The 18,548-nt window shown below is 38.0% G+C and overlaps 2 protein-coding genes across 5 annotated transcripts in view; one reads left to right on the forward strand and one right to left on the reverse strand.

The window, feature by feature from the left end:
* Nucleotides 1–2,002: 2,002 nt before the first annotated feature.
* Nucleotides 2,003–4,047, reverse strand: NAP1L3 (nucleosome assembly protein 1 like 3). The gene is given in 4 exon segments (XM_061408754.1): nucleotides 2,003–2,709; nucleotides 2,919–3,189; nucleotides 3,192–3,231; nucleotides 3,233–4,047. Coding segments are annotated over 4 exon segments (1,494 nt in total). The 5' UTR covers nucleotides 3,709–4,047.
* FAM133A (family with sequence similarity 133 member A) overlaps nucleotides 3,444–18,548 on the forward strand; it is a 50,215-nt gene continuing 35,110 nt past the window's right edge. Inside the window, exons 1-2 of one of the 4 annotated variants that reach the window (XM_061409111.1) lie at nucleotides 3,444–3,530; nucleotides 5,069–5,138. The gene's annotated coding sequence lies outside the window, so the exon portion shown is untranslated. Of the gene's footprint in view, nucleotides 3,531–4,178; nucleotides 4,666–5,068; nucleotides 5,139–18,548 lie in introns of those variants that run through there. The other 3 variants (XM_061409108.1, XM_061409110.1, XM_061409109.1) reach the window with 3 other exon arrangements.

The following is an 18,548-nucleotide window of genomic DNA, read 5'->3' on the forward strand; positions in this document are numbered from 1 at the left end:
GGCAAACCACTCCAGTATTCTTGCCTGGGAAATCCCATGGACTGAGGAGCCTGGCAGGCTCTGCTCCGTGGGGTCACAAAGAGTCGGACACAACTGAAGCAGCTGAGCACACAACAAACACATAGACATGATGGGCTACTGTTAAGCAGGGATAAATGCAAGATACTAAACTATATATGGTGGGATCTGGGAAGATTATTGGGTAATTTTATGGCAAGAGACCCTGAAATTTGCAAACCCTGTCTTCCTCCTGCTGCAACATCTTTCCTGTAAGGTCTTGAAGAAAATATATGCAGTTGGGGAAATGGCAGATGTGAAATAAAGCATTATTTGCTGTGCTTGTGACTTTGTGCCTAGTACAAAGCACTCTGGTAAACTGAGTTTAAGAGGTCTCCTCCTTAAAATAAATTCAAACCTAAATCTTAGGATCATGCATAATATTACTTAAAAGGAAAAATAAACCACACAAGGGAGGGAGACCTTCTCCCAAGTCACAGTGGAAGATGGGCTTGGGTCATTTCAGATCCTACTCTGGGAAGTGAAAACTTTTATTGATGTCCTTTCTGGGTGAGGCACTCCTGCCAATCTCCCCCCTTCCCCATCCCCACTTCTTCCCATTCTTTCCACTCCCTACCCTCCTCCCTTCCCTTCTCCCCTCTCATTTCCCATCCTTCTCTCTTCCACTCTGTTCTCCTTCCACCCTCTCCTCACCCTCCCTCTCCCTCCCCACTTTCTCTACTTCAACCCTCTTCCCCTTCTCTTCCTCTCCCCCTTATTTTAGTCCTTCTCCCCTGTCCCATTTTTCTACAATCATTTGAATGTATATCCTCTAAAAAAGACCTAAGATTTAGCAAATGCATCAAAATGTTAATTATAATCATATATTTAAAAATATCCCTTTTCCTAAGGATTCCCTACTTTTTCTATAGTAAGCAACACGTTTTTTATAATGAGGCAAATATTGTAGATTTTTATAGCATGATACACTTTATTTGACATTTCTTTATTTTAGGTTGCAGTAGAACATGAAAAATAAATATCAAATGATATAAAATGATCATTTTCAATGAAAGGCAAAGTAGAACATATTACAAAGAAAATGTGGTTAGTACCTTTAGTTCACAGTTATACAGGATAAGATTAGCAGATTAAAAAAAAAATACTATGTTATATTAACACCTCAGTAGTAAACAGTAGGAGAAGGCAATGGCACCCCACTCCAGTACTCTTGCCTGGAAAATCCCATGGATGGAGGAGCCTGGTAGGCTGCAGTCCATGGGGTCGCTAAGAGTAGGACATGATGGAGCAACTTCACTTTCACTTTTCACTTTCATGCATTGGAGAAGGAAATGACAACCCACTCCAGTGTTCTTGCCTGGAGAATCCCAGGGATGGGGCAGCCTGGTGGGCTCCCCTCTATGGGGTCGCACAGAGTCGGACACGACTGAAGCGACTTAGCAGCAGCAGTAAACAGTAACTTCATTATACTTAAATTTATAAATCACTATGTCACATTAACATGCTCAGTCATATCATACATGATTCGATGGACATTATTAAATATATGCTAATCTTTTTTCAAGCAGTCAAATTCCACAATGTGCTGTTCAAGAGTATAATATTGTATTTCTGTAGCAAATGAAGGAACAGCTAGTACAAAGCAGGTTTAAAGCCTTAGTCTTCCGGTCTGGAAAAAAAACACTTGCATTGATATTTCAGGAACTTTGTTTTATTTCAAGAAAATATTGTCTTAGTTAATAATTCTAATAGTTTTCACAGCTATATTGTAATAGGAACACAACAAAAAATTTCACAAAAATTAAAACTTTGTAGCACCAAACAACATGCTTTAGATAACTGACAGCAAGTTACATGTTTTGAAGAATATTACACAACAACAGGCTAGATAGAATAAACTGAGATTTAAGACAATTTAAGACAATATTTTAGGCTACCAAGAAAGTACAAAAACTCAAGACTATGAGGAATACTAGTGTTGAGATTACAGGGAAGGTTTTTTCAAGGCTATATAAACCTGTTTCACTTCTGCTTGAAATTTGAGATTCCTGAAAATTCTTTCATGCAGCCTCTTATATTTTTGTTATTTCCTGTTTCCATAATCTTTACCAAAATCATAGGCACCGTTGACTTCTCCTGTATAGTAATAGATTGATTTCAGGATGACGTTATCATGTAAAGTTTGACCAATTTCAAAATCTTCATCAAGGATTGCATCTTCTCGTGGTTCAAGCTTTCCGATAGTAGGAATCTCAGGAGGGCTAAAGATATTGAAGAATTCTGCATTAGGAACCACTCTTGGCTGGGTTTCAACTTGTCCAGTAGCTGCTGTGTGACTTTGGGTGGTTGTCACTGTGACATCCTTTCCTCTTCTCCAATCTATCTTACAGCCTTTGCCATCTTGGATTTCCCAGCCCCAAGAGAAGAAGGGATCATTGCTATCTGGCTTTGACTTTATTATATATCTCTTGGTTAGCACCTCAGTCTTGAAGTATGGATTGGGTAGAAAGCAAAATTCAAATGTGTAACTTACAGGCCTGCTGGGTTTTGAAAACGTCAGGCTAACATCGGACAGGAAGTTCAGAATGGGCTCATCATACTTCTGAATCATGGGCCCCAGCTTGTCAACATTCTTGAACACAGTCAGTCAGTAGTCGGGAATGCCTTTAGGATCTTCTCTTTTAGGCTTTCCTTTGCAAGCCCTTTTTTTTTTTTTAATTAATTTTATTTTATTTTTAAACTTTACATAATTGTATTAGTTTTGCCAAATATCAAAATGAATCCACCACAGGTATACATGTGTTCCCCATCCTGAACCCTCCTCCCTCCTCCCTCCCCATACCATCCCTCTGGGTCGTCCCAGTGCACTAGCCCCAAGCATCCAGTACCCTGCATTGAACCTGGACAAGCCCTTTTAAGAGCTCTTTCTTTAGGCGTGACCTCAGGAACTCTTTTTGGTGCCTCTTTTCCTGGAGTCCTCGTCTTAGCCTCTGCTGCTTTAGTCTGCCCTTTATCTTCTGCCTTTGTCTGGAGGGCTTCTTTTGGATCTTCTTTTACTTCAGGACTGGCCTCAAGAGCATCTTTGGATTCTGCATTTTCTTCAGTCTTTGCTTCGGAATTTTCTTTTGGTGTTACATATTCTTCACCCTTGACCTCAGTTTTGCTTCCAGGTCATCCTCTTCTTCCTCACCCTCTAAAGCAGGCATCTCACTAGTCTTCCTGCATTTCTTCATCGCCGCTGAATACCTCATCCTCCGAATTCCATTCACATTCTTCTTCCGTGGGCTCATATTCTGCGTTGATGATTTGAAATCGCCGGTTGTACAGAGGCCTATTGAGTTCGGCATATTTTCGTTCGAGATCGTGAATTGCCTCTAAGAATAGGGCGTCTACCTTGTCACATTCGTCTTGAATATTTCTGAGAGCCTGCACACGATTTCTAACTACCCGAGGCAGCTGATCCACGAAACTTCTACCTGACGGAGCCCGCCACACACTTCTGGAGGGCCCAGGTACACTTATACTTCTATAGAAGGGGCTGCGGCCACTGCTGCTTCTGCAACTACTGCTGCTGCTAGAACTGCTGCTGTCAGATTCGTCCCCAGAATCGCTAGACGAGATAGCTACCATCTCTCCATCCACCCCCTGGGCGGCAGGTTCTGAGACCCTGTTAGGATCCGCTTCTGCCATTCTGCAAGTCTGCAAACCTCTTAGGGTGGTCACTACCGCGTGCCCAGAGATGGGTAGAAAATGACTCACGGATGCTTGGGTGGTGGCGGCGGAAGCCGGGGCTGAGGAGGTGGCAGCGGTGAAGGCAGCAGGAGCGCTGGGCGGGGCGCGGCTGGGCCGAGGTGATTACACCAGAGGTGGCAGCGGCAGCGGAGGCCTGGGCGAAAGTGGTGGAGGCAAGGAAGGCCTCTCTGAGCTGCAGCTGCGGCTGAGGTGTGACGCAGCTGAATGTCGCATTGCGAGAGCCCGAGATCTCTTCGCTGCTTACATCTTGAGCCCCCTCCCCTCTCAGTCAGACCTCCAGTTCATTTAGTTCCCAGTGTGCCTTTAGCTCGCACCTCATTTGCTGGGCAAACTTGATTGACCTTGATTGACAATGCCTCAGCCCAATAAGTGCGCAAGCACACCACCGCCTCTAGGCTCCGCCTTCCTTTCCAGCCGCTCCTTGGTTGCTGAGGCAGACACCAGTGAAGACGTTTTTTTCCCCTTAAAGTTCTATCGATTTATAATTTCAAAAAAAAAAAAAAAAGCTTAGATATGAGGTAAAAATACTAGTCATGGTTCCTAACAAAGGAAGAGGAGTATCCTCCCATCCGCTTATCCTTAATTCCCGTTTGGTTTGTCAGGGGCCTCGTGACAAAAAGCTGTTTTTAAAAAATTGGAAGAAAATGCTCCAAATGGCATCATTGGATAGTATGATTATGGATTTTTTTTTTAAATTCTCTTTCTTTTATCTGAATGTCTTAAGAGCATGTAGTTTTACACTGGGGAAAAAGTGGGAGTCGTTTATTGGCGAAGGGGGGAGGGGCTAGAAAGCAGGCATATTGAATTCCACGTAGCAGCTTTAATAAGTGCTGTCTGTGATGTTTGGCAAGCCTGGTTTATATCCGTCTACAATGTTTGCGAACCCATGTTACCGTGAGTCAGTTACACCATTTTTACTGTATTTCTCTTTTTAAGCTGACATATAATAGACCCCATCCTTGCTGGTGATTTGCCACGTAGTCCTTCTCCATGCTTTTAACAACCTTGTAGTCGGGCATTCAAATGTTAGGTAGTATTATTTAAAAGCAGATGATTTGTTCTATACTTTCGTGCAGCAGCTTTTAATTTCACGAATAGCAGGATAGGAGGGGGAATCTGTGCTGATGAAACTGCATCCTCTGTCAGGGTGTACTTTACAATGTCATCTGCCACCAGTTTCCTTCTAACATTGTAAAATTCTAGCCATACTGAAGTATGATTTACAGGTCCAGTAATAGATGAATAAATTTTTGCAAAATGAAATTTAAAAACAGGTATATGTTATTCTTATTTACAGGATTCTTTTCTGCAACAGAACGACTCCCTTGGTACAACCAAAAAGACCAGTGTTTACTTTTCATTGAAAGGTAAGGAACATATTTAGCCCATTTTTATGAATGACAAGAATTACCTATCTATATTTGAATAAAAATTCACAAGATGTAGTCTTTTAATTGGAAGATATATTGTTAGTTCCATGGAAGCAGAAAAATCCACAGAGGTGATTTGGAATACTAATGTAGAAAATAACCTAATTAATCACATTCACTTTTCTATACTTGCTCATAGACTACAAGTAACAAATTAAAATATAAAATATGATGAATTATTCATTTCAAATGAGGAAAAGTATTAAAGTTAGATTAATCCTTATCTTTCCTTTTTATTACAGAATTTGTGCTTATTTAGTTGTATTTTTTTTAAATTAGGAAACACTTTTATTTCTATTTTGTAAATGAATTTACTTTTATTATTTATTCCTGATTGTCAAAGTATGTAAGCATTGTAAGGAAAAATACAGCATAGAGAATTTCAATGATAATACAAACACAATCTTAATCAAATGATAACCACTGTTAGAATTTTGATACATTTTCTTCCAGAATTTTCTTTGTAAATATATACAAATGTGTTTACATATGATGTTTTATCTATGTGACATCATATTGTGTTTTGTAATCTGCTCATTTATCAATTAATTGTGACTATACTTTCACAGTAAATGGTTGAACATCTCATTTTTAAATAGATGCATATTCCATGGAAATATTTCCCTTAATTTAACCAGATTCCTATTGTACTGCAGCTACTTATACTACCTCTCTACTTGTACACATATTTTTCCTGTTACAAAATAGTTATCTCGGAAACCTACGCTATGCACTTTTAAAAATTAGCCATATGATGAATTCCTAGAAATGAGAGTCCTGAAATAAACTGCCTGTTCATTTTACTCTTTGATACATAGTGCAAAACTTCTCTCCAGAAAAAATTATCACAATTTGCAATTACACCAACAATCCATCAGTTCATTTATTTAGTCATTCAACTATTATATTTCTGTGCCTGCCATTTGCTAGGCACATGTGGTAGAGGATGATGATATAATGCTGACTAAAACTTACTGTGTGCATATCCTTTCATTTTTATAATTTTAATTAAAATATATACTATGGAAACAATGATGTAAATCAATGAAGCTATGCTGTAAATATTGTTCTACAAATTATTATTTTCCCTTAAAATGATGGACATATTTTGTTAATGAAGGAACTTATATTTTATAGTACTTTAATGGTTTAATATACATGTTAAGTTTTGTACCAACAAGAATTAGTATTTTGAAGTGAGCAATGAGTTTGGGATTCAGACTTTTTAATGTATTTTTATTAGCTAGTTAATATTTTGAGTATCACTTATTTGATAATCTTTCTATCTCACACTTATTTGAAGTGCCACCTTCACTATATTAACTAAATCATTTGGTTCTATTTCTGAATTCTGTTTTCTGATCCATTCTCCATAAAGTTAGTTAAAGTGTTAGGTGCTCAGTCACGTCTGACTCTTTGTGACCCCATGGACTGTAGTGTGCCAGGGTCTCCTGTCCATGGAATTCTCCAGGCAAGAAATACTGGAGTGGGTAGCCATTACCTTCTCCAGAGGATCTTCCCCACCCAGGGATCAAACCTAGGTCTCCTGCACTGTAGGCAGATTCTTTACTATCTGAGCCACCAGGAAAGCCTGATCCAATCTCCATAATTTATCTGTAAATAACTAAGGAGGCAGTTTTTAAAATAACTTTATATTTTCTAGAAATAATATGGATTGAAGAAAGTCAGTATGTTGAATTCCAAAAAATAAATTTAAAATAACTCAAAACATGCTGATAGTCACCATTCACATTTTAATAAACATCTCTAAGTTAATTTCTTATTATTATGCATTTGTATTTCTTTGATTAGTGGTAAAATTGAATATCTTTTCATATGTTTATCGTCCACTTGGGAATTGCTTATTCATTTCCTTTGTTTTTATGCTGAATTGAGAAAAAACTAATCAGTGGTTGAAATCCTAATGGTGAAATAATTTTGGCCTTGATTTAAGACAACTGTGACTCTTTTAGAAAATACCTCTCTTCTAATTTATGATATTGGACAAATAAGGCTCAACCACAGCTGTCATTCTAAAATTACCTACTTAGAGCATTGTTTACATGCTTTTCAAGCATTAGTTTCTTAATCACTCATGCCAATACAGAAAAATTTGGAATGGAACAGGGAGAGTAAAAAGAGAAAAAATACTTGTGAAAAAAACCTCATACAAAGATAATATATTAATGAGCTATGCTGGTTTATGATTGGAAGTACCCCCACACACACCAAGCCATAGATTTTAGGTGCCTTTTTCTAACAATGGTCTATTTTTGATGTGCATGCACTACTTTAGGTATCTCAAGACACACTTACTTCTGTAGCTTATTTTCGTCTATTAGTTAATTTTATAATGGCAGGTCCCTAAAAGAAAATAAATATTGTATTCATATAATGAATTTAATGTATGTATAATACCATATTTTTTTCTATTTTAAGTATTAGTGCTAATATATAGTATGCTATTTTTCTTCATAAGGCTATCTGTAAATTCAATTCAGTTCAGTCCAGTCGCTCAGTCGTGTCCAACTCTTTGCGACCCCATGAATTGTAGCACGCCAGGCCTCCCTGTCCATCACCAACTCCCTGAGTTCACTCAAACTCATGTCCATTGAGTTGGTGAAACCATCCAGCCATCTAATCCTCTGTCATCCGCTTCTCCTCCTGGCCCCAATCCCTGCCAGCATCAGAGTCTTTTCCAATGAGTCAACTCTTCACATGAGGTGGCCAAAGTACTGGAGTTTCAGCTTCAGCATCAGTCCTTCCAAAGAAAACCCAGGACTGATCTCCTTTAGGATGGACTGATTGGATCTCCTTGCAGTCCAAAGGACTCTCAAGAGTCTTCTCCAACACCACAGTTCAAAAACATCAATTCTTTGGCACTCAGCTTTCTTCACAGTCCAACTCTCACATCCATAAAAGACCACTGGATAAACCGTAGCCTTGACTAGACGGACCTTTGTTGCCAAAGTAATAGCTCTGCTTTTCAATATGCTATCTAGGTTGGTCATAACTTTCCTTTGAAGGAGCAAGTGTCTTTTAATTTCATGGCGGCAGTCACCATCTGCAGTGATTTTGGAGCCCAGAAAAATAAAGTCTGACACTGTTTCCACTGTTTCCCCATCTATTTCCCATGAAGTGATGGGACCAGATGCCATGATCTTTGTTTTCTGAATGTTGAGCTTTAAGCCAATTTTTTCACTCTCCTCTTTCAGTTTCATCAAGAGGCTTTTTTAGTTCCTCTTCACTTTCTGCCATAAGCGTGGTGTCATCTGCATATATGAGGTTTTTGATATTTCTCCCGGCAATCTTGATTCCAGCTTGTGCTTCTTCCAGCCTAGCGTTTCTCATGATGTACTCTGCATATAAGTTAAATAAGCAGGGTGACAATATACAGCCTTAACGTACTCCTTTTCCTTTTTGGAACTAGTCTGTTATTCCATGTCCAGTTCTAACTGTTGCTTCCTGACCTGCATATAGGTTTCTCAAGAGGCAGATCAGGTGGTCTGGTATTCCCATCTCTTGAAGAATTTTCCAGTTTATTGTGATCCACACAGTCAAAGGCTTTGGCATAGTCAATAAAACAGAAATAGTTGTTACTTGTATAGTAATATGATCTCTGTTCCATTGTTATATGATATTCTTTTGCTGGGTTAAATGTTCATAGTTCTACATGAGATGGTTAACACAGAATCTACCTCAGGTTGAACATGACTCTTGGACATCTGTTTATACCTTCCCTGTTATGATAATATACACAATTCTACCACCACCCCTGCCATACAAACACAATACACAATAAAAACTGCTCTAGCATTATCTTTTGTTGTAGATGTTTAAGAAGCCAAACATTGCAAATTCATTTATTTTTGGACTTACTGGTTTTTTTTTTTTAGTTCTTCTAGACAGATTTTTTCTGAGTAAAAAAATTAGTTCTTTTTAAAACAATTTTACTGAAGTACAGTTGACCCTGCAACAACAGTTTTGAGCTGCATGGACCCATGCATATTTTTCAATAAATATCACAGTACTACACAAGCCACAGTTAGTTGAATCCCAGGATGCAAAGCTGTGGATACTATGGCACACACTAAAGCTATACACAAGATTTTTGACTGCACAGAGGATCAGCACCCCTATCCTCAGAGTTGTTCAAGGAACTATAAAAGATATACAGTCATACATAAAGTGTTCATTTGCTAATTTTTAAAATTTATTTATTTTAATTGGAGGCTAATTACTTTACTATATTGTAGTTGTTTTGTCATACATTGACATGAATCAACCATGGGTGTACATGTATTTCCATCATGTAGCCCCCTCCCGTATCCCTCCCCATCCCATCCCTCTGGGTCATCCCAGTGCACCAGCCCTGAGCACCATGTCTCCTGCATTGAACCTGGACTGGCGATCTGTTTCATATATGATAATATACATGTTTCAGTGCTATTCTCTCAAATCATCCCACCCTCACCTTCTCCCACAGAGTCCAAAACACTGTTCTATACATCTGTGTCTCTTTTGCTGTCTCACATCTAGGGTTATTGTTAGCATTTTTCTAAATTCCATATATATGCGTTAGTATACTGTATTGGTATTTTTCTTTCTGGCTTACTTCACTCTGTATAATAGGCTCCAGTTTCATGCACCTCATTAGAACTGATTCAAATGTATTATTTTTAATGGCTGAGTAATATTCCATTGTCTATATGTACCACAGCTTTTTTATCCATTCTTCTGCTGATGGATATCTAGGTTGCTTCCATGTCCTGGCTACTATAAATAGTGCTGCAATGAACATTGGGGTACATGTGTCTCTTTCAATTCTGGTTTGCTCGGTGTGTATGCCCAGCAGTGGGTTTGCTGGGTCATATGGCAGTTCTATTTCAAGTTTTTTAAGGAATCTCCACACTGTTCTCCATATTGGCTTTACTAGTGTGCGTTCCCACCAACAGTGTAAGAGGGTTCCCTTTTCTCCACACCCTCTCCAGCATTTATCACTTGTAGACTTTTGGATCGCAGCCATTCTGACTGGGGTAAGATGGTACCTCATTGTGGTTTTGATTGCTATTTCTCTAATAATGAATGATGTTGAGCATCTTTTCATGTGTTTACTAGCCATCTGTACGTCTTCTTTGGAGGAATGTCTGTTTATTTCTTTGGCCCATTTTTTAATTGGGTCGATTATTTTTCAGGAATTGAGGTGCAGGTGTTGCTTGTATATTTTTGAGATTAATTATTTGTCCTTTGCTTCATTTGCTATTATTTTCTCCCATTCTGAAGGCTGTTTTTTCACCTTGTTTATACTTTCCCTCGTTGTGAAAAAGTTTTTAAGTTTAATTAGGTCCCATGTGTTTATTTTTGCTTTTATTTCCACTACTCTGAGAGGTGGGTCATAGAGGATCCTGCTCTGATTTATGTCAGAGAGTGTTTTGCCTGTGTTTTCCTCTAGGAGTTTTATGGACTCTGATCTTACGTTTAGATCTTTAATCGATTTTGAGTTTGTTTTTGTGTATGGTGTTAGAGAATGTTCTAGTTTCATTCGTTCACAAGTGGTTGACCAGTTTTCCCAGCACCACTTGTTATGATATTGTCTTTTCTCCATTTTGAACATGATATATTTCTCCATCTATTTGTGTCCTCTATGGTTTCTTTCATCAGTGTTTTATAGTTTTCTGTATACAGGTATTTTGTTTCTTTAGGTAGATATATTCCTAAGTGTTTTATTCTTTTCATTGCAATGGTGAATGAAATTGTTTCCTTAATTTCTCTTTCTGTTTTCTCATTTTTAGTGTATAGGAATACAAAGGATTTCTGCATGTTAATTTTATATCCTGAAACTTTACTATATTCATTGATTAGCTCTAGTAATTTTCTGGTGAAGTCTTTAGGGTTTTATATGTAGAGGATCATGTCGTCTGCAAACAGTGAGGGTTATACTTCTTTTCAAATCTGTATTCCTTTTATTTCTTTTTCTGCTCTGATTGCTATGGCCACAACTTCCAAAACTATGTTGAATAGTAATGGTGAGAGTGAGAACCCTTGTCTTGTTCCTGACTTTAGGGGAAATGCTTTCAATTTTTCACCATTGAGGATAATGTTTGCTGTGGGATTGTCACATATAGCTTTTATTATGTTGAGGTATGTTCCTTCTTGAATTTAAACAATGAGCACATATTATTTTTATAACTAAAAAGAAAAAAAAATTGCAGTGACAATGAATAACATTGTTTAAATGAAATTTGCATTGTATTTTATTAGTCAAACAAGGTTTATACAAAGAGCTTGAGTACTGTCCCAATTATTGCTTTTGCAAAATAAGAAGTAGCTTTTGCTTGAGCCACACTCATATAGCCTGATCTGTATACATTTCTTTCATTCAAATCGTTTCCATTCCACTTATTTCAAAACTCATATCCTATTGACCTGTACAGCTGTTTTTTTAGTTTATTTTTTTATTGAAGAATAATTGCTTTACAGAATTTTGTTGTTTTCTGTCAAACTTCAACATGATTCAGCCATAGGTATACATATATCCCCTCCCTTTTGAACTTCCCTCCCATCTCCCTACCCATCCCACCCCTCTAGGTTGAAACAGAGCCCCTGTTTGAGTTTCATGAGCTATAGAACAAATTCCTGTTGGTTATCTATTTTATATATTGTAATGTAAGTTTCCATGTTACTCTTCTCATACATTTCACGCTCTCCTCTCTTCTCCCCATGTACAGCTATTTTTAATGCAGAAAAGGATTCTTGCTTCTAGAGGCTCAGGTTGCCTGGAAAGTGAAGACCATGAGTAGACTAACCATTCTTCTGAGCCATTTATTTTTAACTTTGTGGGGAAAACTTAGGCCAACCCTTACAAATAACTTTGGATTTTGTGACATCCTTTCCTTCCTGTGGCTTTCTGATGATTTGAAAGAATTTAAAGCCATAAAATATTGCTTGATCATAAAATTACTAGACAAAGTGCATTTTTTTTCTACAAGTGATGTATATATAGTTTAACTACAAATGATATGAATTTGCTTCTAAGTTTATAATATGCTTACTATGAGATTCTGTTTAATTCAGTAAAAAGACATATGCTTACTGTATTGAAATTTAAAACCACAGAACCAAAGTCATTATACAATAGTATAAACTGATAGGATGCACATTTTAGAGATATAGCTATGACAACTGATAAAGTATTCTATTTACTATTCCCTTCTGTACTCTCATGCATTCTGTGATTTCATTGTTTCAGACCACTGTTATTTTCCATCTGAGTCATTTACCTCATCCTTGTCATCTATCTCCCTACCTCAAGCTCTCTTCCTTCCCTTCTAGCCTATATTCTATTGTGAAGCTAACCCTTCTAAAATGCCGTTTTCATCATATTCTACCCTTCTTGAAACTCTGCAGTGAATCTTCATTGAAAGGCAGAGTGGTAAAGGGAAAAAAAGAAACAGCAGTTTTGAAGTCAGACAAACTTGGGTTTGAGTCTTGGTAAATAATTTTTTAGAATTAGATTAGAGTCAATCATACACATATTTACCAGTTGCTAGTATGGCCTTGGAATGTTACTTAATCTCACCAACCCACATTCTCTTTATCAATGAAAAGTGGAAAATAATACATAACTAATTCGTAACAGTGAATTAAAATGTTAGTTGCTCAGTCATGTTCAACTCTTTGGAACCCCATGGACGGTAGCTCGCCAGACTCCCCTGTCCATGGAATGCTCCAGGCAAGGATACTAGAGTGGAGATCCATTCCCTTCTCCAGGGAATCTTCCTGACCCAGGGATCGAGCCCAGGTCTCCTGTTTGGCAGGCGGATTCTTCACCATCTGAGCCATGAGGAAAGCCCAACTAATTCCTAATAATAATATGTCACTTAGGACTTTTCAGTTACAAGCAATATAAAACAACTCTGGCTGTTTGACTCAAAATTTAATTCATTGGAAAATAACGAGGTCTCACAGAATCTGTTGAAGACTGGTGAGTCAGGTCTGGAAACAGGCAGGAACTGAAGTATCTCTGGATACCTAGGAAGGCAAAAACACAGGACCTCATAACCAAAGTAGTCTAATCATGGTTTAGGATAATATAAACTGAAACTTCAGTCACTTTCAATTTAATTGTTTGCCCTTTCACTACAATAGGGTAAGGCTTCTAGTTATAGTCCCATTAGATTCTTCTCAAGAGAAAATCAGAGTATTAGGAGAATGAGGAAATGGATGCCCAGTATCCAACATGCAACAATTGCCAGCTATGTATGTATGTATGTATGTAAACCACCAGTCACATATTAAGTGCTCAGTAAATGGCTATTTTAAAAGAATTATGTCTGGAAAACTAAATTAGACCTTCATGGCTGTTCAATTTCTGACCTTAATCAACTTTTTAAACTTAATTTTCTCCCCAATCCTCTACATAAACCTTGAATTCTCATTTCTTTCCTTCTCACTTAGTCCATTTTTACTGCCTGAAATATTCTCAACCTCTCTATGTTTTAAATAAAAAGAAACATTTTATCTCTTTAAAGACCCAGTTTAGCTCTTTTTCTGATCCCAGAATCACTGATTTTGTTTCCTCATTTCTCTTAATCATGCATTGCTTCTTGACATCTTTTCTGAATGGTAGTCTTGTATCGCTAAATCTTCACGTGCACAGCTGGATTATACATGCCTTCATAAGAGAGATTATGTATCATATATTTATTTGCTTCCTTGATGACAGTGAACCAAGTGCCTTACACATAGTAGGTGCTCATAAACTTAGGATAAATGAATGCAAGAATGTGAATTATTAATTTAAATTGAAACATCCATTTAATGATCACCTTCTCTATACTTAGCACTGTGATGATTGTTTTGAGAATGTAGGGGGAAAAAAAAAAACATTGAAAGTTGCCTTTGTAGGTCACAGTTTAATTTACTAGCAAAAAAATAAAAGCATGAATTATCAAAAGTGCAATTATATTAATAAGTAAAACATATCATAATGAGATGTTATATATTGGTACTAAGGGTATGAGAAGATACAAAAAGCAGTAATAACATAGTTATGGAAAATTTGAGAAGGAAGTCTTATTGAGGTAGAGAAGTGGAGTTAGCAGAAAGTTTTTGTTATTCAGTTGCTCAGTCATGTCCGACTCTGCGACTCCATAGGCTGTAGTACACCAGGCTTCCCTGTCCTTCACCATGTCTTGGAGCTTGCTCAGACTCCTGTCCATTGAGTCAGTGATGCCATCCAACCATCCCAACCTCTGTCATCCCCTTCTCCTCCTGCCTTCAATCTTTCCCAGGATCAGAATATTTTCCAATGATTGACTCCACATCAGGTGGCCAAAGTATTGGAGTTTCAGCCTCAGCATCAGTCCTTCCAATGAATATTCAGGACTGATTTCCTTTAGGATGGATTGGTTGGATCTCCTTGCTGTCCAAGGGACTCTCAAGAGTCTTCTCTGGCACCACAGTTCAAAAGCATCAATTCTTCAGCACTTAGCCCTCTTTATGGTCCAACTCAAGCATCCATACATGACTATTGGACTACTGGAAAAACTATACCTTTGACTATACGGATCTTTGTCAGCAAAGTGATGTATTAGATTTTTCATATGCTGTCTAGGTTTGTCATAGCTTTTCTCCCAAGGAGCAAGCATCTTTTAATTTCATTGCTGTAGTCATCATCTACAGTGATTTTGGAGCCCAAGAAAATAAAGTCTGTCACTATTTTCATTGTTTCCCCATACTGGCCATGAAGTGGTGGGACTAGATACCATGATCTTAGCTTTTTGAATGTTGAATTTTAAGCCAGCTTTTTTATTCTCATATTTCACTTTCATCAAGAGGCTCTTTAGTTGCTCTCTGCTTTCTGCCATAAGGGTGGTGTCGTCTGCATAACAGGTTTTTGATGTTTCTCCCTGCATTCTTGATTCTAGCTTGTGCTTCATCCAGCTCAATATTTTGCATGATGTACACTTCATATAAATTAAATAAGCAGGGTGATAATACACAACCTTGACATATTCTTTCCCAATTTTGAACAGCCCATTGTTCCATGTCCAGTTCTAACTGTTGCTTCTTGACCTGCATGTAGGTTTCTCAGGAGGCAGGTATGGTGGTCTGGTATTCCCATCTCTTTAAGAGTTTTCCAGTTTGTTGTGATTCACACAATCAAAAGCTTTAGTGTAGTCAGTGAAGCAGAAGTAGATGTTTTTTCTGGAGTTTTCTTGCATTTTCTATGATCCAGTGGATGTTGGCAATTTTATCTCTTGTTCTTCTGCCTTTTCTAGATCCAGCTTGAACATCTGGAGTTCAGTTTGTGTACTGTTGAAGCCTTACTTTGAGAATTTTGAGCATTACTTTTCTAGTGTGTGAAATGAGTGCATTTTTGCATTAGTTTGTACATTGTTCAGCATTGCCTTTCTTCCTAGCAGGAAGTAGTCAGAAACATAACTGGATATATGAAACCAGAACTGGGAAAAGTATTAGCAATTGGGGCTGGAGATACAGGCTTGTGATTCATTTTTTTGTAAGTAGTGTTAGTGTAAATGGAGAAATTATGAAAATTAGTACATAGAGTTAAGCCTAACAAAAGTCATGTAGGTTCCATAAAGGAAATCCACCAAGTTCTTCCATTTAAAACATCCCTGTGTTTTTTAAAACAGATTTTTTTGAATTTAGTATGAAAAAGTGAAAAAGTGGAAATGTTAGTCATTCAGTCATGTCTGACTCTTTGCGACCCCATGAACTGTAGCCTGCCAGGCTCCTCTGTCCATGGAATTCTCTAGGCAAAAATACTTTCACTTTTTCATACTACATTTCAATACATACTATAAAATTTATTCTTTTCAGTGTATAATTCAATGATTTTAGTAGATTAATAGAATTGTGCAACAATCATCACAATTCAGTTTTAAAATTTTTCCATCATCCAGAAATTCTGTGAAACCCATTAGCAGTAAATCTCTTCTCCCATCCTCAGGCTTAAGCAAATACTCTTCTGTTTTCTTTCTGTGTAAATTTGCCTTTTCTGTACATTTAATATAAATGGAATACTATAATACATGGTCCATTGTGCCTAGCTTCTTACACTGAGCATACTTTTAAGGTGTATTCATGTTGTAGCATGTATCAACTTGTTCCTTTTAAGTGATGAATAGTATTCCATTGTGTAAATGTAGCACATTTTTTTCATTCATTTACTGCTGCTGCTGCTGCCAAGTCGCTTCGGTCATGTCTGACTCTGTGCAACCCCATGGACTGCAGCCTACCAGGCTTCTCCGTCCATGGGATTCTCCAGGCAAGAACACTGGAGTGGGTTGCCATTTCCTTCTCCAATGCATGAAAGTGGAAAGTGAAAGTGAAGTCACTCAGTCGTGTCTGACTCTTAGCGACCCCATGGACCACAGCCTACCAGGCTCCTCCATCCATGGGATTTTCCAGGCAACAGTACTGGAGTGGGGTGCCATTGCCTTCTCCCATTCATTTACTTGGTGCTGGACATTTACATTTTTTCCATTTATTTTCTTTTTATGGGTAATGCTTCTATGAATAGTGACAACATGCCTCTGTGTGGACATATATTTTTATTTATTCTCATTAGAGGCCATAAAGTAAAATGGCTATTATGTGGGAAAATTTTGTTTGACTTATTAAAAAACTGTCAAAATGTTTTCCAAAGTGTCTGTACCATGTTATATTCCCACCAACAGTGCATAGTTGGTCTGCTTTCTCTACATCCTCAAACCTTGATACCGTTTGTCTTTTTTATTTTAGCCATTCTAGTAGATATGTTGGAGAAGGTGATGGCACCCTATTCCAGTACTCTTGCCTGGAAAATCCCATGGACGGAGGAGCCTAGTAGGCTGCAGGCCATGGGGTCGCAAAGAGTCAGACACGACTGAGCGACTTCACTTTAACTTTTCACTTTCATGCATTGGAGAAAGAAATGACAACCTATTCCAGTGTTCTTGCCTGGAGAATCCCAGGGATGGGGGAGGCTGGTGAGCTGCCGTCTATGGGGTTGCATAGAGTCAAATACGACTGAAGCAACTTAGCAAGCAGCAGTAGTAGCAGCAGTGGATATGTAGCAGTTTCTAATTGGTATTTTGATTTACATTTCCCTAATGATTGATGATGCAAAGAGTCAGACACGACTTGGCGAGTAAATTAACTTAATGATTAATGATGTTGCATATCTTTTCATATCCTTTTAATCCATTCATATCTTCTTTCACAAAATGTTGAATCAAATTATTTGCCTATTTTTAATTTGTTTTTTCTTCCTAATAATTATTGAGTCATAAGTGTTATTCAAATACTCTGTATACAAGCTTATTTTATTATTTTTTTAATATGCCTTTCTCTTTTAATCCCCTACCTCCTCAAATTCTCAAAAAAAAAAAAAAATACCCAGAAATTAAACATACAGAAGCTCAAAGAACCAAACAACCCAGCCTGAATAGCGGACTCCTTCCCACAGAGGCCAAAGTTCTGGGTGCTGGGGTCTCCATTCAGAGCCTAGTAGTTAAAGCTGGTGCAGAATAAGGTGCTCCAAAAGCTACCAGTAACCCTGACCAGAGGGACTTTCTGCACAGGAGCATCCCTTCCAGGGCTAGTCCATGTAAAAAGTGGTGTTTGTTGGTCTTGTGAAAGAGCTCCTTCCTGTGGGAATCCAGAAACTAGCTGTATGAGCCCTGTAGGAGGCCAAGCCTAAGGCCCCCCACCCCCTACCACTATAGACAAGGCACTCAGGCAGCAGAAAGTAGCCCCTGGACCAGCCGTGGCTGTGTATCTACAAGCTGTTTATTAGATCTGTGATTTGCAAATACTTTCTACTAGTCTGTCGCTTTTAAGTTTATTTTCTTATTGGTGACTTTTGAGGAGCAGAAGTTGATAAATTCAAATTGATCAAGTTTGTCTTCTATGGGTCACACCCTCAGTATTGTATCTCTGCCCTGCTCAAGGTCATGAAAATTTTATTTTTTTTCCTCTATAAGTTACTTATTTTAGCTCTTAAATTTGGGTCTGTGATCCATTTTGAGTTAAGTTTTTATATATGGCTTGGCATGAAGCAAGGGTCTAATTTCTTTCCCTATTTTTTTTTTCTTTGAATGCACTACCTGGCTTGCAGGATCTTAGTTCCCCAGCCAGAGAAAGCACCAAGTCCTAACCGCTGCTGCTGCTGTTGCTGCTAAGTTGCTTCAGTCATGTCCGACTCTGTGTGACCCCATAGATGGCAGCCCACCAGGCTCCCCCATCCCTGGGATTCTCCAGGCAAGAATACTGGAGTGGGTTGTCATTTCCTTCTCCAATGCATGAAAGTGAAAAGTGGAAGTGAAGTCACTTACTCGT

The sequence above is a fragment of the Bos javanicus genome, chromosome X (genome assembly GCF_032452875.1).
Source record: "Bos javanicus breed banteng chromosome X, ARS-OSU_banteng_1.0, whole genome shotgun sequence".
Taxonomy (NCBI): domain Eukaryota; kingdom Metazoa; phylum Chordata; class Mammalia; order Artiodactyla; family Bovidae; genus Bos; species Bos javanicus.